This window comes from Chrysochloris asiatica, unplaced genomic scaffold, assembly GCF_000296735.1.
Source record: "Chrysochloris asiatica unplaced genomic scaffold, ChrAsi1.0 scaffold00084, whole genome shotgun sequence".
Lineage (NCBI taxonomy): Eukaryota > Metazoa > Chordata > Mammalia > Afrosoricida > Chrysochloridae > Chrysochloris > Chrysochloris asiatica.
The window spans coordinates 9,842,405-9,868,003 of NW_006408602.1; the positions used below are offsets into that span (position 1 = coordinate 9,842,405).

The following is a 25,599-nucleotide window of genomic DNA, read 5'->3' on the forward strand; positions in this document are numbered from 1 at the left end:
AAAAGTTTATTCATCTCCTGGTTACATATTGGGCTGCTAACCTCAAGGTCAGCAGTTTGAATCCACCAGCCACTCTGCAGGAGAAAGATGAGGCTTTCTGCTCACATAAAGGTTTGCTGCCTTGGAAACCCTATAAAGGGTCACTGTGCATTGGAACTGGCTCAACAGCAGACCACCACCATCACCACGGATAGACATTTAAGTTGTTTTCTATTGCTATTACAATCAGTGTTTGCAACGAATAACTTTCTATATATGTTGTTTTGTGTTTGTGAAGGTGTTTCTTTAGGGTATATGGTTTTGTTAGATATCGCCAAATTTCCCTTTATACAAGTTGCATCACTTTTCATTCCCACCAAAAATATTTAGAAGGCCTGTATCTCTATGTTTCTCTTTTGCCTTTGCTTATTAAGAGTGAAATTGAACATCGTTTCATATGTTTAAAGGCCATTTGTGTCCTTTTATTGTGAACTGTTTGTACATATCTTTTGTTCATTTTAAAAATAAAAATACTTATCTTATGAACTTTAAATATTTATAACTTGTTCATGATTTAAAGTGTACAAATATTAAGTCTTACACCTTGATAAATTTCTTAAATGTACCCAGGTAACCATCAACAGATCCAGATAGAGAACAGTACCAGCCTCCCAGAAGCCTTCGCTGAGCCTCCTCTCACCATTACTTCATCTCCCTGCAAAGGTATCCACTGTTCTGACTTCTATCACCATAGGTTAACTTTGCCTGCATTGGAAATTCATATAATATAGTCTGTCTTTACTATTTCCACTCAACATATGTCTTTAAAAATAATGTTGTGTGTTATTGTCCATAGTAATTGTTTTGTTAAATTGCTGCAAATGTTGTTGTATGAACAAATTTAATCAGCCATTCTACTGTGATTGGAGGGAGCTCTGGTGGTGTAATAATTTAACGCTCTAATTAAACACTCAGCTGCTAACTGAAAGGTTAGAGGTTCAAACCCATTCAGTGGTTTTAGTTGGGGAAAGACCTGGTGATCTGCGTCTATCAAGATTACAGCCAAGAAAACCCTAAGACAGTTCTACTCTGTCACATGGAGTCATTATGACTCAAAATTGACTCGGCAGCATACAACAACTGGTGATGTTGGGTTGTTTCCAGATTTGACTCTTATGAAAAAATATGTATTTGTATTTTGTTATATGTTTGTACTCAGTTATGTGTATGCTTAACTTTAGTAGTATAACCAAACAAAAGTGGTTAAGCTAGTCTCCTGTCAGCACTCTAGGAGAGTTCAAGTTGTTCCAGACCCTTTGTAACAATTGGCTCTGGTAGCATAGTGGTTATGAATTGGGCTGGGAACCTTAAGATCAGCAGTTCGAAACTACCAGCTGCTCCATGGCAGAAAGATGAGGCTTTCTGCTCCCATAAAGATTTACAGCCTTGGAAACCCTGTAAAGGGTCACTATGAGTCGGAACTGACTCGACGGCACATAACAACAACAACAATGGATGTGAAGTATCTTTTATTGTACTTTTAATTTGCATTTCCCAAATGACTACTAAGGAGTCCTGCTTTAGCTCTGTAGGATAAGCACTGGACTGCTAATCCAAAGATCTATGGTTCAAACCCAGCAGGTAGTTCTTGGAAACCCTATAGAAGGTCACTATGAGTCAGAACTGACTGGATGGCACTTAACAACAACAATGACTAATAAATAGTATTGATCAATTTTTCATTGTACATTTGTATATTTTATTTTATGAAACAAGTACTGGTGTGGTACTGTAGGACAAGCTCTGAACTGCTAACCGCAGGGTTGGTGGTTCAAAGCAACTATAGTGGTTTCAATCCTTGGAAACATTATATAGCATCACTATGAGTCAGCACTGACTCGATTGCACTTACCAACAACAGTTTATGAACTGTTCAGTGAGATATTTGGCTCATTAGCAAGAAATCCCCAATCCTGGTGTAATATTAAAGACTTATTCTCCTGTTATTCACATGAAAGAGTTTGAGAGAGATGATGTGAGATGGACAGTGACACAGTAAAATAAGGAAAGCAAGAGCAGCTGATAGCTGATGCCATGGATAAGTGCCTCGGAGAGCATCATCAGACTGCTCTGCTAGAAGGGGAAGCAATGGTGTGATGGTGGAAACGGAGGACAAAGCTTGAGGAGCAACCAAGAGATAGATGTTGGAATAATTCTGCTAAGATGTTTGGTGGTGGGGTAGACCAGCTGCTTTTCTTTTTTTGTTTTCTCCTGTTAAACTACAGATATAGGAAACCCCCTTGAAATATATACACCTTAGTGCAGGATTCACATATTGTTGTTGTTGTCGTTGTTAGGTGTCGATGAACCGGTTGCGATGGTTCTGAACCATCTTCACAATTGCTGCTACACTTGAGCTCATGCTGCTGCCAATCCCACTGTGTCAATCCATCTTACTGGGGGTCTTCTTCTTTTTTGCTGACCTTCCACTTTACCAAGCATAATGTTCTTCTCCAGGGACTGGTCTCTCCTGATAATAAGTCCAAATTATGAGAGACAAAATCTGGGATGTTGGCTTTTAAGGAGCATTCTAATTATACTTCTTTCAACATAGATTCATTTGTTCTTCTGACAGTTCATAGTACCTTTACTATTCTTCGCTTAATATCATACCTCAAACACATCAATCCTTTTATGATCTTACTTATTATTTGTCCAAGTTTCACATGCGTTTGAGACTATTGAAAATATGGCTTGAGTCATAAAGTGCACTTTAGTCCTCAAACTGACATCTTTGCTCTCTGTATACTTTAAGAGGTATTGTGAAGCAGATTTTTCAAAAACTTCATTTTTCTTGGATCAACTATCAGTACTCTTCTGGTTTTCGGTCATTGGTGTCTAATTCATCAAATCTGCTCTTGAGATGATCTCTAAATTCAGGTGGGATATGTTCAAGTTCATATTTTAGCTCTTGTGGACTTGTTTTAATTTTCTTCAGTTGCAACCCAACCTTGCATGTGAGCAATTGATAGTCTGTTCCACACTCTGCCTCTGGACTAGCTTTGGCTGATTATATGGAGCTTGTCCACTGTCTCTTTCCACAGATGAAGTCAATTTGATTTCAATGTATTCCATTTGGTCAAGTTCATGTGTATAATCATCTTTTATGTTGCTTAAAAAGGTATTTGCAATGAAGAAGTCATTGGTCTTGCAAAATTCTTTCATGTGATCTATAATATTGTTTCTATTACCAAGTCCATAGTTTCCAGCTGTTTCCAACCTTTTCATTCCATTCACCACTAATTATTAGTACATCTTGATATTGCATGCTTGATCAATTTCACACTTAAGAAGCTGGTAGAATTCTTTAATTTCATCATCACTAACTTTAGTGGTTGGTGCATAAAGTTTAATAATAGTGGTATTAACTTGTCTTCCTTGGTGCTGTTAGGTGCCATTGAGTTGGTAGAAACCCATAGCGACCCTATGCACAGCAGAAAAAACACTGCCCGATCACAATTGTTGCCATGCTTGAGCCCATTGATGCTGCCACTTGGCCAATCCATCTGTCTGAGGGTCTTCCTCTTTTTCTCTGACCCTCCACCTTACCAAACACGATATCCTTCTCCAGTGACTGCTCCCTCCTGACAATATGTCCGAACTATAAGAAACAAAGTTTGGCCATCCTGGCCTCCGAGGAGCACTCTGGCTGCACGTTTTCCAACACAGATCTGTTGTTTTTTTGGCAGCCCATGGCTCTTTCAATATTTTCCTCCAATATCGTAACTCAAAAGCATCAATTCTTCGACAGTCTTCCTTATTCACTCTCCAGCTTTCACATGCATATGAGGTTATTGAAAGTACCATGGCTTGGGTCAGGCACACCTTAGTCCTCAAGCTGACATCTTTGCTCTTAAACATTTTTAAAAAGGACTTGTGCAGCAGATTTGCCCAATGAAATACGTCATTTGATTTCTTGACTGCTGCTTCTATGAATGTTAATAGTTGATCCAAGAAGAATGCAGTCCTTGACAACTTCAATCTTTTCTCCGTTGGTAAAAATATTTATTGGTCTAGTGGTGAGGATTTTTGTTTTCTTTACATTGAGATGTAATCCATACTGAAGGCTGTGCTCTTTGGTATTCATCAGTAAGTATTTTAAATCCTCTTCGCTTTCAGCAAGCAAGGTTGTATCATCTGCATATCGAAGGTTGTTAATGAGTCTTCCTCCAATCCTGATGCCAAGTTTTTCTTCATATAACCCAGCTTCTCAGATTATTTGCTCAGCATACAAATTGAATAAGTACGGTGAAAGAATACAACCCTGTCACATACCTTTTTTAATTTTAAACCATTCAGTGTTCCCATGTTCTGTTCGAACAACTGCCTCTTGGTCTATGTAGTTCATTAATTCCCAGAGGTAACCATGTGTCCCACTGAGGAAGGCAAGTGATTCAGAACTCATCTTTTTGCAGTCTTGGAGCACTCAAGATGTGCTGTAGCAGACTAGCAGTGGATCAAAGTCCTTCTGCCTAGAGTCTTACACATCTCAGCTACACCTTTCAACTCATCAGAGCATAGTAAAACAAGGGTAGGTAAGTGTACAGTACTTGCTAAATATGTCCATCAAAAATGTAATTATGAAAATAACCTCCCCCAAAAAACAAAAATGGTAATCACATTCAGTCACTAACTCGTGTTAGCTGAGTCACTGAGCTCTAAAAATGCTCATCAATTGATGTTTTACTATATTAGACTTAATGAGGCCTGACTTTACACTTTCAATTATGTTAAAAATGTTTTTTGGACCTAAAGTTAATTATTTTTATTTTCTTATTATAAAAATCATAAAACTATTAAAATGCTAAAAAAGAAATGAAAAGAAAAATCCCTTGTTTTTACCACCATGAATATATTATTTTCAGCATTTGGGTGCTTATTTTTCTTGAATTACATTTATTTGTTCAACTGTGTTGTAGTTATTTTATATGTTTAATGTTCCATCCTGCTTTTTATCAGGTATCACTAGTGTCTGAGCATTCCCCAATGTTTTTTGCAGTCTTCATAGTTAGTACTCAAAGTATCTGCATCAGATTTTATCAGATTATCTAACTAGGCCTCTAAATATTGTTTTTTTATGTTGAAACATCCTTAAAGAGCTGTTACCATTTGGAATGTACTTGTATGTGGGGATATGTGAAGTGGAGGAGAAAGAGAAACTGAAAGGAAATGATTTTCCTAGTTTTAGCTTTTGTTATTTTTGCTCTGAGTTTAAAATTATCTCTAAATCTTGAACAGTGTGAGACAGTTCTGTTACTTTATTATAAAGAATCACGCAGATGGGTATTTTACTAGGTTGGTCATATATTTACCAGAATATATTTAATCCAAATAAATCCCAGATTGCTCAACTCTGTTTAAAACCAATCCTTTCTTGCTTCCTGATCTTAATTGTTGTTAGATGCTGTAGAGTTGGTTTCTACTCATAGTGATCCTGTACATCAGAATGAAACACTGTTCAGCCTGTGTAATACTCACAGTTGTTGTTATGTTTGAGTGCATTGTTGCAGCCACTGTAGTAATCCATCTTGTTGAGGGTCTTCCTTATAGACCTAATAAAAAATTTCCTACAGGTGTTTTGCTCCTGGGGAGATAAAGTTAATATAACACAGTGCTAACCTGAGAATGCACCTAATGAGAGAAGTGCTTATTTAAGTTGCAGATACAAGAAGGCTTCCTGGAAAGGAAGCATAAAAGTGGCTTGGTGTTGTAGGACCTGTATGTACCCAAGCCCATCAGTTTGGACTTTGGCCTCCAAAACTGGACGAAAATAAATTTCCATCCTTTAATGTGCTGAAATTCATATTAAACTAATATTAGAAATGAACTGATGTTTATTTACTATATAAATTGTAAATTGGGGTAAAATTTCTGACTGTTGTAGTTGTTATTGTGTTCTGTTGAGTTGGTTCTGACTTATAGTGATTCCAACGAGTGGCTGGTGAGTTTGAACTTCCAAATTTTCTGTTAACAGTCCAGTGCTTATCCTACAGAGCCAAATGTTCTGAAGAATTAAAACCCTATTCCCATGCCAGTATAATGTTTGTAAAATAACTTGTGGATGTACAGAATTCCATACAGAGTACTGATTGACCTTAAAAGTAGCTTCTTCTTTGACTGTTAGAATTACAGGTAGATGACTCCTTATGTGGCACTGTAGGATGAGCACTGGACTGCAAACTACAGGGTTGATGGTTCAAACACACCAGCTGTTCCTCTGAAACCCTATACATGGATACTATGAGTTGGAACCAACTTGAGGGTACTTAGCAACAACCTAGACAAGCAATTTTGTAAAAGAGTACAATGTGTAAGGTGAGCATTCTATACAAAATAAGGTGGACTATTGTTTGACTTTAAGATGTCTTTTAGGAAAGGATTTTGGCTCAAGTTTCAAGGTTCAAAGAATACCCCAGGGCAGTGGTTTCCAGTGGGCCATTTTAACCTCATTAGCTTCAGAAATCTTGGATTCTATGATAATTAAAAATCCTATTCTTGAAAACCTCCCACTTGTATTTTTGTTGTTTTTCTTATAGCAGCATTAGTCAGCTAAGACAATGAACGTCTTTGTTTTTCAGTATTTTTTCTCTTTCTTAGTTTAGGTTTCTTAGAAACTATAGTCCAATACAAACCAGTCATCAAATGCCAAACTGGGAGGTGCAATCTCAGGGCAGCACGAGTGAGGGAAAAAGATATAAGGCAGAAAGGGAGATGAAGCAAACATAAGGTATGTGTTACTGATCTGGTCACAACTTGATCATATGGGATGTCTTTAAAGAACCAGGCTTTAATGAACTTGTCACCTACCTTGGGGGAATCTTTGTAAATCCCAATTTACAATTTATATAGTAAATAAATGGTTAACAAGCTTTGCTGCTAATTGAAAAGTTAGAGGCTTGAATCTACCCACAGGGGCTTTGGAAGAAAGGCCTGATGATCTACTTCTAAACAAATCAACCATTGAAAACCCTATGGAGTTCTACTGTGGCACACTTGGAGTCGCTGTGAGCTGGAGTTGACTCCATGGCAACTGTTTTTCCTTCACTTGGTGGACAATTAAGGGAAGGAAGAAAGAGACACTTATTTACCAGCTCTTTTTTTGTCCCATACAGTCAAAATTTTGCCACTAGGGTGTCATTTGGTCCTTGCTCTGGGATTGGGGAAGAGCTTTAGTGGAGTCACGTTGGGCTGCTAACACACTGGGCTACTAACCTCCATATCAGCATTCCAACCTACCAAATGCTCAGAGGGTGAAATGATGAGGCTGTCACAACCCCTGGGGTGCAGTTCTCTCTGTCCTGTAGGGTTGCTATGAGTCAGAATCAACTTGATGATAATGGGTATAGCTGGGATTGGGTCAAGCAGCCCCTCATACTGACCTTTGAAGGCAGAGCCCATGACCCAGAGTGTAGAGAATAAGAGAAGATGGTTGAGAAGTGGTTGGAGGAACCAGAACCTTGGTGGGTTCAGACTTGAGTTGGGTGAAAGGGGAGGTGAGCATATAAATGAGGTCAAAAGTACTTTTCAACTTCTCTCAAACCTGCTCTCTTCTCTTGGCTTTTCACATATAGTCTGTAAGAGTTTTCTAATGCTCTAATTTCTATTAATACTATTTTATTTTTAATTACATGATAGTTTTAAAAATATTCGAAACTTAAAAAATGGAAACAAAGCTTATTCTGAGTAATTATTCCATGAACATAGAGGGATACCATTCTGATTCCAAAAACAAGTAGGTTATGTTACTTATGAAGTAGGTTAGTTACAGTGAGGTTTATGAAGAGAAGAGGTGGCAAAGAAATGGAAGTTCAATCATTAGCTAATGTTAACATGATTGACTGAACTCTGCCTTTCCCCTTACACTGAGCGCAATTGATATCCGATTACCTGTGGTCTGTGGCCTGGAAGCTAAAAATTCGATTTTAGGATTAACAAAAAACCTTAAAATCAAAGTAAGATGTCTTGTTATTAATTTTTCTCTTTGACAGTTTTCATTATAGATTTGTATGCTCTAATTAAAGAAGCACAATGGTTGAGTGATTGGCTGCTAACTGGAAAGTCATCAGTTTGAACCCACCTGCAGCCTGCAGGAAATAGTGATCTGTTTCCATAAAGACTCCAGCCTCAAAAACCCTATGGGGCAGTTCTTCTCTGTCATATAGGGTCACTGTGAGTAGGAAGCAACTTGTTGGCACACAACAATATCAACCCTCTGATTTTTATGAACCTGATGCTTTTATTTGCATTATTTTTGGGTTGTGGGCTTAATTGCTAATGCATTGTACTATAGTGCAATGTACTGTGGTGACTTGCATGTTGCTGTTATGGTGGAAGCAATCCCACTAGTATTCCAAATACCAGCAGGGTCACCCATGGTGGACAGGTTTCAACAGAGCTTCCAGACCAATATAGACTAGAAAGAAAAACTGAGAGGTCTTCTTAATGACAAAATGGGCCAGTGAAAACCTTATGAATAGTAGTGGAACATGATCTGATATAGTGCCTGAAGATGAGCCACTCAGGGTGGAAGGCACTCAAAGTATGCCTTGGAAAGAGCTGCCTCCTCAAAGTAGAGTCAACCTTAATAATGACATGAAGGGAATAAAGGTTTATGGGCCTTCATTTGTTGATGTGGCATGACTCAAAATAAGAAACAGTTGACAATATCCATTAATAATTGATTGGAATGTGAAATGTACAAAGTATTGTTGAGTGCCGTTGGGTCTATTTAGACTCAGAGTGACACTGTATAGGGTTTCCAAAGAGCACTTGGTGTTAAACTGCCAGGCTTGTGGCTCACAGTCCAAGGTTTACACAGCAGCAGTACAAAGTCTAAATCTAGGAAAATTGGACGTTGTCAAAAGTGAAATGGAACAATTGAAGATTGATATCCTAGGTTTTCATGAGCTCAAATAGACTGGGCCCCATAATAAATTGTTTTACTCTGCAAGAGATGACAACTTGAAGAGAAGTGGCATTGCATTCATAGTCAAAAAAGAACATTTCAAAATCTGTCCTGAGGTACAATACTGTCAGTAATAAGATAGTATCTTTATGCTAATAAGATAACATCTTTTTGCCTATAAGGAAGACCAGTGTATTATTCAAATTTACCCACCAACCAATAACACCAAAGTGAAGTAATTGAAGTTTTTATCAACTTCTACAGCCTGAAATTGATCAAATATGCAGTTGAGATGTATTGATAATTGCTAGTGATTGGAATGTGAAATTGGAAACAAAGAATGATCTGTAGTTGGAAAATGTGGCTTTGGTGATGGAACAATGCCAGAGATCGCATGATAGAAGTTTGCAAGTCCAACGACTTAATTTAGTCCCAATACCTTTTCAACACATGGTCCTCACCAACTGGGATACACAGAAATAAAATCAAATAGATTACATCAGTGGAAAGAGACGATGGACAGACTCATTATTTTTAGTCAGAACAAGGCCAGGGACTGACTATGCATGTAAATTCAAGTTGAATCTGAAAAAAATTTAAACAAGTCCACAAGAGACAAAATATGACCTAGAGTAAATCCCACCTGAATTTAGGGAGCATTTCAAGAATAGCTTTAATGCACTTAACACTTATGACTGAAAACTAGACTAGTTGCAGATGACATCAAGGACATCATATCTGAAGAAAATAAAAGGTCATTAATAATGACAATAAAGAAAGAGAATACCAAAATAAATGTTAAACATGCTCTTGACCATAGAGTAGATAAAGCGAATGGAAGAAATGATGAAATAAAAGAGTTGAACAGAAGATTTCAAAGCATCTCAAGAAGACAAAGTATTATAATGTGTAAAGATCTGGAGTTAGAAAACCAAAAGAGAAATAACACACTTGTTCTCTTCACAAGCTGAAAGAACTGACGAAGAAATTCAAGCCTTGAGTAGTAATAGTAAAGGGATTCTTTGAGCAAAATTGGATCCACATTCAACACTTATGGAAGCAGCAGTCAAGCAATCTTTAAAGTGTTCAAGAGCAGAGATATCAGGTTGAGGACTAAAGTGTACCTGGGGTATTTTCAATAGCCTCATATGCATGTGAATGTTGAATAATAAATAAGGAAGACCACAGAAGAATTGATGCATTTGAGTTACAGTGTTGGTGGAGAATATTGAAAGTACTATGGACTGCCAGAAAAAAAAAAAAAAAAAATCTGTTTTGGAAGAAGTGCAACCGGAATACTCCTTAGAAGCCAGGATGGTGAGAGTTTGTCTCTCATTCTTTGAACATATTATCAGGAGAGATCAGTTCATAGAGAAGGACAAGGACATCATGCTTGATAAAATGGAGGGTCAGAGAAAAAGAGGACGATCCCTAGCACAATGACAGCAGAAATAGGCTCAAGTGTAACAAAAATTGTGAGGATGCTGAAGAACTGGGCAGTGTTTAATTCTGTTGTGTATAGGGTCTCTGAGAGTCGGAACTGACTTGACAGCACCTAAAAACACCAAATGAGCAAAATAATGAGTGGTGCAGGAAATGTCAAAAGAAGACGTAAAGAATACAGAGTCATGCACCAAAAGAATTTCAGGCGGTAACATATGATCAAGAGCCCATGGTATTGAAGGAAGAGTCCAAGCTGCACTGAAAACATTAGAGAAAAACAAGGCTCCAGGAATTGATTGAATACAAATTGAGTTATTTCTAAACGCTCACTCATCTATGTCAAAAAATTTGGACAACCAACTGGAAGAGACCCATTCCAAAGAAAAGTAGTCCAACAGAATGTATAAGTTATAAAGTGATGTCATTTATATTATATACACGTAATTTTTTCCTGAGGATAGTCCAAAAACTGTTGCAAGCAGTATATTGATAAGGAACTGCTAGAAATTCAAATTGGAATTCAGAAGAAGACATGGGATATTAGACACATCTTGACTGGACCAGAGAATAGCAGAAAGGTGTTTTCCTGTGTTTTATTGACTATGCAAAGGCATTTGACTGTTTGGATCATAGCAAATTATGGATAGAATTGTGAAGACTGGGAATTCCAGAACAGTTGCTTGTGTTCATGTGGAACCTGTAGATAGACAAAGAGGCAGTGCTTAAGCACAACAAGGAGAGACTGTGTGGTTTAAAAGCAGAGAAAGTATGCATCAGGGTTGTATCATTTCACCACACTTATTCAGTATGTATTAGGAGCTCTGGTAGTGAACTGGTTATGATTCGGGCTGCTAATCTCATGGTTCGAAACTACAAGCTGTTCCGTGAGTGAAAGATGAGGCTTTCTGCTCCCTTAAAGATTTACAGCCTCAGAAACACTGTGCAGGGTGGCTATGAGTCAGAACCGACTCCACGTCACATAACAGCAACAGCAATTCAGTATACATGCTGCACAAATAATCCTAGAAGCTGGATAATATGAAGAAGAATGCTGCATTATAATTAGAGGAAGACTCATGAAGATAACAAAACTTTGCTGAAAGTAAAGAGGATTTTAAACATTTACTGAAAAAGATCAAACACTACAGCCCTCATTATGGATTTCTCCTCAACATAAAGAAAATAAAAATTCATATAACCGGACCAGTAAGCAACATCATGATAAGTGGAAAAAATATTGAATTTTCACATATTTAATTTTACTTTGTTCCACAATGAACAACTATGGAAGCAGCAATCAAGTGATTTGTTGCTTTAAGCAGATCTGCTGCAAAAATACCCCTATGAGGACTAAGATGCACTTGACCCTTCCTCAAATGCATGCAAAAACTGGACAATGAATAAGGAAGACTAAAGAATGCATTTGAATTATAGTGTTGGTAAAGAATATTGAATATATTTTGAACTGTCAGAGAAACAAACAAATCTATTTTGGAAGAAGTACAGCCAGAATGCTCCTGAAAGTCAAGGATGGGAAATTTTATCTCAGGTAATTTGGACAGTCATCAGGTGGGGAACCAGTCATGGTAGAAGGTCATCATGATTAGTAAACAGAGGATCAGTGATAAAGAGGAAGACCATCAACAAGATGGGCTGATGTAGTGGCTATGCCAGTGGGCTTAAACCTGGCAACTTTTGTGAGGATAGCACGAGACCTGGTAATGTTTCCTTCTTTTGTACGTATGGTACGTAAGGTACTCCTTAGGAGAGTAAGCAGCTGCCCTGCCAGTCACATTTCATGTATTCCCTGGGTACTACTGTGCTAATCTCTTATGCTTGCCCCCTCCTCCCCATAGACAAGATTCATCAAATGTTTTGATCAAGAACTTTCATAGGCCAAGAACTGATCATAAAATTAGCATTGCTGAAGGTATAGTTGTAAATTCTTTTTCAAAAGTTTAATTGTTGTGGTTGTGAAGTGCCATTGAGTTGGTTCCGACCCATAGCTACCCTGTATAGGGTTTCCGAAGAACCACTGGCGAGCTTGAACCGCTGACCTTGTGATTCAAACCAACTTTGCAGTACAATGCATTAACCCCAGCTCCACACCAGGATTCCAAAGATTTAATAAACCCAGGGATAAGCGAAGAAGTTAGATTATGAATGCCTTGACAAGGGTTTTCTTTCCAAGTTAATGACTCTCAGTATCTGCTGTTGTTGTTGTTAAGTTCTGACTCATAGTAACCTGAAAGAGTTTTTGAGGAGTGGCTGGTGGGTTTAAACAACTGACCTTGTGGTTAGCATACAGCGCTTATTTTACAGTGACACCCCAGTAAGTGTACAGTAAATGTTAAGCCTTGAACTGGCTTTAAATATTTGTTGCTGAGCAAAAAAGTAAGCCACATTTCTGATTTCCTTGTGTTTACTGTCTAGTCAGGGTGAGGTGGGGGTTGAACATATTTTAAGAAATGATAGCTGTCTTAGTTATTGCCCAAATAATTTCTTTTAGAAAAATCAGTACGAGGCTGATCTCTATGAGTCAGAGTTTAAAGGTATCCCAGCTGTTCAACTTTTTTCAACATGTTATACCACTCTGTAATCCTTGATATCAATCACCAATTCTCCCTTCCTTCAAGTTCCAGGGCTCTTGGACACATTGCAACACTTCACAAAACTCACAATTGTCAAAAAGAAATTGCTCATGCAATTGTGGAGGCTTGCAAGTCCCAAATCCATAGTTGAGAGATCATTCTGGAGGAATCTTCTCATCCGTGTAGTCTCAGGAACTGAGGAACCTAAATCGTCAGGTCAGACAGGCTGTTGTTGCACAAGGTTTAGGGAGCTGGTGAATCTGGTCAGGTGCTGGGCCCAAAGTCCCACAAACTGAGGTAAGACATAATGAGCCAAATACAAGATCAAAGTTAAGACAACTTGCTCTTCTCCAAAGCAGTCTTATAATTTGGAGTCAGACCATGCCCCCAGGGGAAAACAAAGGTGGCGACTTGAGTCATACCTTCTAGTACGATGGACTATCCTTAATCCTTGTTGTTGTTAAATGCTGTTGAGTCAGTTCTGACCCATAGCAACCCTGTATAGGGTTTCTGAGGAGTAGCTGATGAGCTTGAACCACCGACCTTGCAGTTCAGACCAACTTTGCAGTGTAGTGCATTAAACCACAGTGCCACACTAGAACACTTCCTTAATCTTTAGTTCCACTGTAATCTTTACTTCTTGGTGGTTGTGGTTATGTGCCACCGAGTCAGTCCTGATTCATAGAGTTCCCAAAGTTGTAAATCTTTATGGGAGCAGAAAGCTTCATCTATCTCCCATGGAGCAGATGATAGATTTGAACTGCTGACTTTGTGATTAGCAGCCCAGCTCATAATCCACTACACTACCAGAGCTCCTTAATGTTTACTTCTTGTTGTTTTTGTTGTTGTTAGGTGTCATTGAGTCCATACCAAGTCATAGCGACCTTATGCACAGCAGAACGAAACACTGCCCAATCCTGGGACAACCTCACTAAAGTTGCCACACTAGAGTCCGTCGATGCTGCCACTTGGCCAATCCATCTCGTTGGGGGTCTTCCTCTTTTTCTCTGACCCTCCACCTTACCAAACATGATATCCTTCTCCAGTGACTGGTCCCTCCTGACAATATGTCTGAAGTGTGAGAGAGGAAGTTTGGCCATCTTGGCCTCCAAGGAGCACACTGGCTGCACTTCTTCCAAAAAGGATCTATTGGTTGTTTTGACAGTCCATGGCACTTTCAATATTCTCCTCCAACACCATAACTCAAAAGCATCAATTCTTCTGCGGTTTTCCTTATTCACTGTCCAGCTTTCGCATGTATATGAGGTTATTGAAAATACCATGCCTTGGGCCAGGCGCATCTTAGTCCTCAAGCTGACATCTTTGCTCTTCAACACTTCTTAGCCTTACCTTCCTCTTTAGCAACTTATTTCAAACTGTGACCATAATCACAGGCATGTTTTGTTCAGTGTTGTTGAGCTTGTTTTGACTCATAGCGACCCTGTGTAATGTTTCCGAGGAACATCTTGTGGTTTGAACCATCAACCTAGTGGTTAGCAGCCCAGTGCTTATCACACTAGGAGTCTAAATCAGAGACATAGAGGCTAAGATCTGTAGTATATCATAAAATGTAGATATATGTCTAGAAGCATCATAATAAATAATTAGTTGCCCTGAAGTTGCCTAGTGCTGCTGTAACAGAAATACCACATGTGGTGGCTTTAAAAAACAGGAATTTATTTTCTTACAGTTTTGGAAGCTAGAAGTCCAAATTCAGAGTTCTCTTGGGAAAGGTCATTGTCTCCTTTCAACATCCATATTCCCAGCATTCCTTGGAGATCTCTGTGTGTTTTAGCATCAATCTTAGCCTGGATCTGGGATCTTCATGGACCCCAGGTCCACTGGATGTACTCTACACCCAACTCTTCTTTCTTGATGGTAGTAGGTATCTCTCTGCTCATGTCTCTCTCCTTTTATATCTCAAAAGAGATTGGCTAACGATACAACCTAATCCTGTACAATGCATCTTGCCTCGTTAACAGCATAGAACTTACGGTTTACAACACACAAGATCATTAGATCAGAGCTAATCTGATGTTACCATGGGGTAGATTGTATCATAGTAGATCTCCTCATGGAGATGATAACTACATCTTAATGGCTAAGCCACTGGGAATGCTGGCCCAGCCAAGTTGACACAAAATCTTAACTATCATGATAGCGTACTTGTAAAATGACCCCTAACAGAATTGCATGTTGAAAGAAGACAATAAACATAGGAGAGTTGGGTTGAGGGAATACTTCTCTTAGGAAGTAATGGTGAAGGATGAGTAAGAATTAGCAAGTTGAAGTTGTCAGAATTAATATGAGAATAGGCTGACAGTTAGGGGCGGTCATTAATTATTTAGAAAGTTTTTCCTAATACATACTTCTGCTCCTGTGAAGATTTAAATCTTTGGAAACCCAATACAGGGTTGATATGAGTCAGAAGCTACTCAACGGCACTAAACAAAAACTACACTGTGGGTACCATTGTATGTGTTGAAAATACTATTATGAATGTTGTTACCAAGTGCAGTGGAGTCGGTTATGACACATAGCAACCCTGTATAGAGTTTCTGAAGAGGGGCTGGTGGGCTTCAACTGCTGACCATGTAGTTAGTAGATCCGTGCTTATCCTACAGCACCAGGACCCCACACTTGTACATAACACCACCAAAAATTTCTGTCCTAATGGATCGTTACTGTTGTTAAGTGCTGTCAAGTTAATTCGAGTTAATAGTGACCTTGTATAGGGTTTCTGAGGCTGTAAATTTATTTATTTTGTTAAGTTTTTGTTGTGAATTATGTGGTAGTTTTCATGGGAGAACATTAGCTTTACAGTTATCCTATATTACTTCGTTTCATTACAATGATTACGATTCCCTGCATGCATCATCAAACAACCAAAGGTCACACCTCGCAAGCCCACTCTCCCCACCCCTACCCCGGCTGTCAGCACACAGCCCCTCCCACTCCCAGAGTCCAGAGTCCCCAGCCGCACCATCTCTCCATGTCATCCTCTCTGCCTCCATCTCTGGCATCACTGCTTCTCTGCATAGGGTCCCACACTCCGCCCTTTTCTGCAAGATCAACCACTCCCCTCTTTTTGTTACAAAATGTCTACCTTTACGTTTGCAACACTCACAATCAGTCCTGATAGCAATTATTCACTATTGAACCACAAGAGTGTTATCTTCATGTCCTTTCACCAGTTCCCATCCAGACAGGTTGGAAATAACTCGGTGAAGATTCTACCTTCCCCCGTACCTTCTGAAACTAGGCTCCCTCTTGAAAGCTTGTAAGTCAGTCACTTTGTGCCTATGTAGTCCCCCATTTTGGGTAGCCGTTGTCTAAGTTGTCCATCCCTGTCAACCCTGTTTACCGGGGAGGTGGAAATGAACCTTGCTATAAAGATTTGTTCCCTCTTTTGAGCTACTACATCCACAAGCATAGGTCAAGTTCATCAAATTGTAGCAGATTACCCTTTTTTTTCCCCCTCTTCTTTCTTCCTTCTTCCTCTAGTCAAGTTCTGGTCATCCAGCCATTGAAGCCAGGTCAAATGGATACTATCTGCAAATATGGGTATTCTTGTGCATCTCCCCTCACTTCATATCAGCATGACCCTTCACTCTCCACTCTAGTCTTCTATGGCCATGTCCCTGTCCCTGGACCCAGGAGTCCCCAGGTCTTGCCATACTGCTGGACAACCATGTCACAACTCAGGTTGACATGAGTCTATTGGATGTGGTCAAACTTAGCTCACAACTTCATTTCTGTTTTTCCCCCTCTTCCCCTTATCGGTGACCAATGTGCTCAGCAGCAAGACCACATGCCTGCTCTTGTATTCCCCTTGAATCTTAGTCTTGGAAGGGAGTTTGTCCTGAGGGGACCTGACCACTTGCTTTGATGGCTCCCAGGCAGACGACTTGCTTGTTCTCATGGTAGTCAATCAGACTGCCGTTATTGTTTTTTATTTTTTCCTGCTGGCCTTCCTTTCAAGAAGTAGCTTCTGTTTCTTCTAGCAATTCCAGGCTGATCTGCTTGTCCTTTATTTGGAAATTTCCCACCTCAAAATGTTCTGGATGAGGATCAGGATTCCACCTATGGTCTATGCAAATGCAAAGGCTCCGCAGGAAACCTCCTTGGTGGTGGTGGGGCGGGGGTGCAATTCTAACCCCATTTTAGGTATTCCAATCAGTTATAAAGGAGCTGTGGTAGCATAATGGTTACAAATTGGGCTGCGAACCTTAAGGTCAGCAGTTCAAAACTACCAGCTGCTCCGTGGAAGAAAGATGAGCTTTCTGCTCCAATAAAGATTTACAGCCTCAGAAACTCTGTATAGGGTTGCTATGAGTCGGAAGCAACTCCATGGCACATAACCACGACCACATTCCAGTTTTAACCCCGCCTATACTTTCTGTGGGAATGCAGTGGCTCTATATGATTAGTTGTGGTGTTGGAGGAGAATACTGAAAGTGCCATGGACTGCCAAAAGAATCAATAGATCTGTTTTGGAAGACGTGCAAACAAAGTGTTCCTTGGAGGCCAAGATGGCTAGGCTTCATCTCTCATACTTTGGACACATTGTCCAGAGAGAACAGTCGCTGGAGAAGGATGGCATGCTGGGTAAGGTAGAGGGTCAGAGAAAAAGAGGAAGACCCCCAACGAGATGGATCAGCCAGGTGACATCATTGATGGCGTCAAGTGTGGCAGCGGTAGTGAGGTTGGCCCAGGATCGGACATTGTTTCATTCTGCTGTGCATGGGGTCGCTATGAGTCGATTCCGACTCAATGGCACCTGACAACAACAACAACTAATCCCAAGGTCCGAGGTTGGAGGCTGCCAACCGCTCTGTGGGAGAAAGGTGAAACTGCTACTCAGTAACCCTAGAGAGAGTTGCTATAAGTCAGAACTGACTCCATGGCATTTGTTGTTGCTGTTAACCAACTCATACCATCCTTATATAGGGTTTCAGAGGAGCAGCTAGTTGGTTTGAACTACCGACCTTGAAGTTCACAGTCCAGTGCTCATCCTACATTGCCATACCAGGACAACTACAAAACACTTTCTATGTTAACTCTTACTGCCATAGAGTTGATTCTGATTCATAGTTACCCTGCATAGAGTTTCCATGACTGTAAAGCTTTACAGGAGAAGACAACCTCGTCTTTCTCCCATGGTGATACTTGTGGGCTTGAACCACCGACCTTGTGGTTAGTTCAATACTTATTCTACAGCATCCCCAGCACTCCTTTCTTTATTAACTAGTTTCCATCAGTCTAGAGTCCGACTGTTGCTCTATAGGATTTTTCAGCTTCTCCTAAGCATTTTCCCCTGGAAGTCTTGAGGATAGTGTTTTCTCTGCTCGGTTGTCATGTATGCCAAATACCATATTCTTTTTGCTCTTAGTTTTCATTTTCAATTTCTTACTACTGATGATTCTTTCATTCATTCGTTTGTCCTTTTGGGTTTTTACATTTTTAAAAGACAGCAACAACAAAACCCCGTTATGACCATGTCAATACAGTTTCACAATGAAGTGTCTGTGGTCAGTCAGCCTTGTTTAACCATAAATCCAAGAATTGTTCATTCATCATGGTCTTTCTAGTGCTTGGCACAAAGCAAGTTCTTAAATAAATATTTCAACAATGAATAATTGAATAAATTGAGTTAGTAGTTTTTATAGTAATATGAGACTTTAGAAGAAGAAAAAAGTATTGTGAATATATATGGTGGTGGTGGTTGTATGGTAGGAATTGGTTACAACTCATAGGGCTTCTTATAGGGTTTTTGAAATCGGTTTGAACCACAAGATTGGTGGTTCAAACTCACCAACTGCTCCTTGGAAACCCTATCCAGGATCGCTATGGGTTGGAACTGACTTGACGACACTTAACAACAACAGCAACAATCTTTACAGGAGCAGAGAGCTACATCTTTTTCCTGTTGTGGTTAACAGCCCAGCTCTTAATCCACTAAATCCTTGTGCATTTATATAACAACGTAGGAAGCATCTTTTAAATTATGGCTTTATTTTGACTCTGTTTGATTTTGTTTTCATCTCCCAAACACAGTCGAGAAAGTTTACTGCTTTTTTACTTCTTCAGGGTGTAATTATGTTTGTTTACTTAAATACTGTTAAAGCTGTTCATTTGGCTTAAGATTTGCATTTTCCTATTATAGTGTTTCCCTAGAGATAAACTTGTATTGTGGATAATTTACTCTTGTTGTTATTGTTAAGTGCTTTTGAGTTGATTCTGACACATAGTGATCCAGTATAAGGTTTCCAAGTAGCGTTTGGTGGGTTTGAACTGCCAATCTTGCTATTCAAACTTGCAGTCCAGTGCTTTATCTTACAGTGCTACACCAGGACTCTAGTAACTTACTCTTAATTATATGTATATTTAGGGTAGTTTTAAAGAGATGTTGTTGTTGTTGTTGTTGTTGTTGTTAAGTGCCTTTGAGTAGGTTCCGACTCATAGCGACCCTGTATAGGGTTTCCAAAGAGCGACTGATGAATTTGGACCTGCTGACCTTGCAGTCAAACTGACCTTTTGGTCCAGTGCATTATCATTCCACAATGCCACACCAGAACTCCTTTAAAGAGATGGACCGACTCCACGGCACATAACAACAACAACAAGTAATGATTATGAGGTAAAAATCCTCTACCTCCCTCGACCCCTTCTCATTGACTCCTTGGTAGTTTGACATCCTCTGGTTTAGTGTGGCATCCGTATCCAGTATGTTTTTCATTGTAAAGTTCATTTGAAAATGTATAAAATCTAATGGATTCAAAAAAATTAAACTATAAATATAAGAATAAATAGTAAAGTTGATATTTTGAGTAGAGATTAGTAATCTCTTTATTGATAAAGGAAGCCTTTGAGAAAAGAGGATTTGTAGTTCATTACAAGTATGAAAGACAGCCTATGATTTGACTACTGTTGGATCATGGCAGATCCCTGACACCCTACCTATGCCCCAAGAAATGAATAAAGGAACTTTTAGCAATTGTATCTAAAAGCAATGACTAATTCTGAATTCAAATAGTGAGCAAACTGCAATGCTGTTTTAAACTTTGTGTGTTTATCATTTCACAATCTCTAAAGGATTCTTTTAAAGGAAATTGCTCAAATATCTAGAGCTCTTTTTAACTAAAGAAGTTACATTTCCAGTAATGACCTGCAGAAGGAAGAATCCACATCACAAAAGTGAGTTAATAAGACAGATGAAAACAACAACAAAAAACCCCCTTCCAAAAAACTCTTGGGTTGCAGAAATTGGTAACACAATGGGAGTAAGAGTGAGAGAGGTGAAAAGGAATTTTTTGGAGCAAGATAACTAAGTACCTTTGTAAACTTTCTGAAATAGATTTCCCACAACTGAATATTTGTCTAGAAGGCCTCTTTAGCATCTGAACTTTGTTATTTGGTTGGTATCTTCTATTAAGTTGTTAACACGAGAAAAGGGAGGTTTTAGGGAGAAGAAATAGAGTAGATACAAGTTTATGTATCAGAAAAGAAAGGACAAAAAATGGGTGAGGAGAGGGAATGTCTAAAGCAAAGTGGGATTTAGGATAAAAAAAAAAAAAAAAGGATAGTGGTCTTCAAACTATGAATAATACAATGCTTATATTTCTTGTTCTCCTAATGGTTTCTCCAGCATGCTTGGTAAGATTTCTTGGGAGGAAAAACTTATAAAAAAAGAATGTCAGGAAACGGTTTCAGACCTTCCCTGAAAATACCTGCTTACTGCTGTGTTAAAATTCAAATTCTGCAATTACCATGTGTCAAATAGGAAGCTGTGTGTTTGGATTTCTTTGCCAACCAGCTCTGTATTAATGTAAAAATACAACATGAGTCTGCACAAAAAGAGCTCTTGAGGGGGAAAAAAGTATTCTGGAAATTTAGATTAAATTTGTATTAACAGTGACTGTAAAAAGGCTATGATGTTACTAGGGAAAAATTAGCATCACATTTACCTTTGGGATCATCATACATTTTGAGATTCTTTCTACTTTAACTTTATACATGAATGTCAACATTTCCATCATGGCTGAATAAAACACAAAAGGGCATTTTAGTATTGACGGGACTAGAGACGTAAGTATTTTACAGGGCTGAAAAGAGGTCACATACTATTTTCAAAACTCATTTCTCATTTGCTTTTGTGTTTTTGGCTTGTTTTCAGGCAAAAGGACTCCTGCCGATGATGGAAACCAGTTTATCAGCTTGTGTTTCCAAACCCATCAATGGAACATGATACTGCTGCTCTGTGTTGAAATGCTTGAAGAACACCCACCTCTCTGCCTGTGTTTCTCATCCTACTGAAATCATGGTCTTCTCCGCAGTGTTGGCTGCATCCCATTCTGGGGCATCCAACACAACATTTGTAGTCTATGAAAATACCTACATGAATTTTACAGTTCCTCCACCATCCCAGCATTCCAGTATCGATCCACTGCTTAGATACAGTCTGGAGACTAAGACTTCCCCTGGGATGAGCGACTGGACAGTGAATAGCACAGCTGTACCCTCAACACCAGCAGTTGTTAAGAGCCTAAACTTGCCTCTCCAGATCTTCTTCTCTGCTATAATGATATTCATTCTGGTTGTGTCTTTTCTTGGGAACTTGGTGGTGTGTCTCATGGTTTACCAAAAAGCTGCCATGCGATCTGCAATTAACATCCTTCTTGCCAGTCTGGCTTTTGCTGACATGTTACTTGCAGTACTGAACATGCCCTTTGCCCTGGTAACAATTCTCACTACCAGATGGATCTTTGGGAAATTCTTCTGTAGGGTATCTGCTATGTTTTTTTGGCTTTTTGTGATAGAGGGAGTAGCCATCCTGCTCATCATTAGTATTGATAGATTCCTTATTATTGTCCAGAGGCAGGATAAGCTAAATCCATATAGGGCTAAGGTTCTGATTGCTGTTTCTTGGGCAGCTTCCTTTTGTATAGCTTTCCCTTTGGCTGTAGGAAACCCTGACCTCCAGATACCCTCCCGAGCCCCACAGTGTGTATTCGGATACACAACTAATCCTGGGTATCAAGCCTATGTAATTTTGATTTCTCTCATTTCTTTCTTCATACCATTTCTGGTGATACTGTATTCATTTATGGGCATACTCAACACACTTCGGCACAATGCTTTGAGAATCCACAGCTATCCTGAGGGGATATGCCTCAGCCAGGCCAGCAAACTAGGTCTTATGAGTCTACAGAGACCCTTTCAGATGAGCATAGACATGGGCTTTAAAACACGTGCCTTCACCACCATTTTAATTCTCTTTGCTGTCTTCATTGTGTGCTGGGCACCATTCACCACATATAGCCTTGTGGCAACGTTCAATAAGCACTTTTACTATAAGCACAACTTTTTTGAGATAAGCACCTGGCTACTTTGGCTCTGCTACCTCAAGTCTGCATTGAACCCACTGATTTACTACTGGAGGATTAAGAAATTCCATGAGGCCTGCCTGGACATGATGCCTAAGTCCTTCAAGTTTTTGCCTCGTCTTCCTGGTCACACACGGCGACGAATACGCCCTAGTGCTGTCTATGTTTGTGCGGAACATCGGACAGTGGTTTGAATATTGGAACAGTCGGACATTTTGGATGATGGTTATTTATCTGACTTTGAATTTGATTTCACATGACTTCCTCACATACACTTTGTTACTTTTTATAGGATTTGCGTGTGTGTGTGTGTGCAGTGTGAAAAAGAATATTCATGAAGTGTAACTCTGTTACCAAGGATTGTTATAGTTGCTGTTGAGTTGATTTCAACTCATGGCGACCCCATGTGTTTCAGAGTAAAATTTCTCTTTAGGGTTTTCATGGCTGTGACCTTTCAGGAGCAGACCTATCTTCCAAGGCGTCTCAGGGTGGGTTCAAACCACCAGCCGTTTGACTAGTGGTCTAGCATTTAATTGTTTGCGCCACCTGGGGACTCCTGTTACCAATGGTGCACAATAGGAAACTGATCACAAATTTTACCTCCAGAGTTCAAGAGAAATCCTTGAATTAGTGTGGGCAGGTGGATTTTTGTTTGATTGATTTTATTTTTGTAGTGGGAATCAGGATTGTGCTTTATTGAGCCTGAAATTGCTTTAACTTCTAGGTGTTTTATATGCTGCTAAAGTATGCTTAGTTGGATTTATGAATTTGCTTTTTTTAAATGGAAGGTACTGCTGCTTTTGCCATCACATTGGAGCCAAAATCCCCAGACATTTCAATAGAAACGTATTTAGTTTTATTAAAAAAATAACTCAAGGGGGTTAGTGACATTTCAAAGGTCATTAATATGTACTTTGGTGCACTTTAAGAAATAATACACAAAATAATTCAGTCATATTTTTGAGAATTGTTTTTATACATAACATGCATTATCATTTCTAGGATGACAGTTCTTTTTTTTATTGTTTTGACTGCATGTACAATTTAAAGGAGGGAACCTAAAAATGTAGACATTTTTTTCTAAGCACAATAGTGATTCTTTAGAGCAATAGGGCAAAATCGAGAAGACAAAGCACCCTTACAGATCTGAAAGGGGAATGTACAGAAGGCTCAGCTGTCAGAGGCTGTGGCTAATTCCTTTCACTTTAAGGATGCTCGTTGGGTATAGTGGGGCTGGAGGGGCTCCCATTTACTGGATACCTATACCATGTGCCAGGCTCTGTGCATCATTATCATCACAGCATCCTGTGAAATAGGTATTATTTTTCAACTTTTTTCAGATGAAGAAAGCAGAAATCTGGTTACACTCTTGCCCATGGTTAGTGGTGGAACTAGGATCCAAAATTCTGTCAGATTCCTGAGACTGCTGTCACATTGTGCCACACCTCATTGGGATTTTGCTGTTTCATAAGCAAGAGAGAACTCTGTATGTCCCTGCACTTCTCTAGATATAACCACCCTTTTAAAATATAGCCTAATTTTTTTAGTTACCTAAGGGAATTAGAAAACATAGCAGAAAGTCTGGGAAAGTAGAAAAGGAAAAATAAAATCACAGTGGCACCACCCTTGTCAAGTGAAACATAAACATCTCGGAAAATAAAGAGATAAGGAAATAGGGTGGCTTTTTGATTTGCAAAACAAATGACAGGCAGTTATTGAGAAGTTAAATACTATTTGTAGGTCTTGAATTGTAGACTTGTCTATCTCAGATTGTCTAGGCATGCTTTTTCTAAATGTGCTGGGCAGAACAGAATTGTCCCAATTCTTACCCATAGCACAGATGGAATTCAAGAATGTGCTCAGAGCTATGTCTCCTACAAAGAAGAAAAAGAAGTTAAGCTGTGGTCCAAATCTAGAACACACTTTAACAGGGCAGATCAGGATTCAAATTCTTTTTCTCTTACTAATGATTTGTTCCTGCAGTGCATTCAAGGATTCTGTTCACCACGGGCACATTTCATTCAGCAGCTGACAGAGATGGGGTTGCAGACTGGGGCCATGAAGGCTGAAAATACAGCCTCACAGTTACATCCTGGTCTAGTAAATAGGCAAGTCCACCATGAAAAATACCTTTTGGTATTTATAGCTTCTTTACTGAATCTTAGTGCTTTGTGAGCCAATGGAACAATGAACCTCTATTTATTTAGCTGTAAAATCAGAGCATTGGATTAGATGAATCCCTTAGGTCCTGTCCAACTCTAATGGACTTTTACCCACATAAGAGTATGGATCTTGGAAGATCCCAGCCGACTTCAGCATCACTCTTTGGTCTTCAGTATTACTTTTTTACATTTTACTTCATTAGCTATTTTTCACAATTGCATATTTGCAGAGTGCGTGGCGTGGTGTCAGGAGTTAGGACTTTGGAAGGTCGATGATTTCATGAAAACATGGAAACTCGGCTCTTCATGCACTTGTAAGGGAGTTGGAACTCATTGTTTGGTTAAAGAGTTCTTTGGGGACTCAAGCATATCAATCAACATGTTTTGGTATCATCCTCAGATGATAGTCACCTACCTCTTTAATTTCTAATTTATATTATTCATAGGTAAAATGGTTGTCCATAAGGATCTTATAGAATTTAAACACTGTAGTAGATACTGGTAGCACATTGAATTGTATCATGCTTTCCATTTATCAGTGCAAACTGAATTTAAAGCAGATAATGAATATATATATATGACATTAGACTTTCTCTCAGGAAAGTCGGCATGGTCTGTATTCATCTTACATATACGCAGTGGGTCTTGAGACTCCTTTTGTGGTTGGAGTTAAAACTGATCTTTTTCTTCTTGGTTCTTTTTTTCTTATTCTTACTAAGCATCTTTAGGTTCTTTTGTGCTGCTTAGTAGGCAGTGCACCATTTAGTGAATGCTCTGAACTGCCTGCTCGGTGTTTGTGAATGAAGACCATGAGGGACCTTTGCTAAAATTCAGCAACATCGAATAGCAGTTCTCATTACACTGGATAATCTTGATCAGATGACAGTTTACAAATCATTTTGAACATTTTATTGTGTACATTTAAAAAGCTTTAAAAAAAAAAAAAGTACTAAGGTACACCTTTGACAAATTTAGGTGTAGAATCATATGTTGCCTATTCCCCTATATTTTCTTGAGGGAAAACAAATGCCACTACTGATCACTGCTGACTGACTTAAGTAGCAGTTCCCCTC

At 39.1% G+C, this 25,599-nt stretch overlaps 1 protein-coding gene across 1 annotated transcript in view; it reads left to right on the forward strand.

The window, feature by feature from the left end:
• The window catches only part of GPR63 (G protein-coupled receptor 63), a 57,572-nt gene extending 35,014 nt beyond the window's left edge, over nucleotides 1-22,558 (forward strand). The window contains exon 2 of the mRNA XM_006865851.1: nucleotides 21,155-22,558. Coding sequence (XP_006865913.1) covers nucleotides 21,299-22,558 — 1,260 coding nt within the window. The 5' untranslated portion in view covers nucleotides 21,155-21,298. The remainder of the gene's footprint in view (nucleotides 1-21,154) is intronic.
• Nucleotides 22,559-25,599: the final 3,041 nt, after the last annotated feature.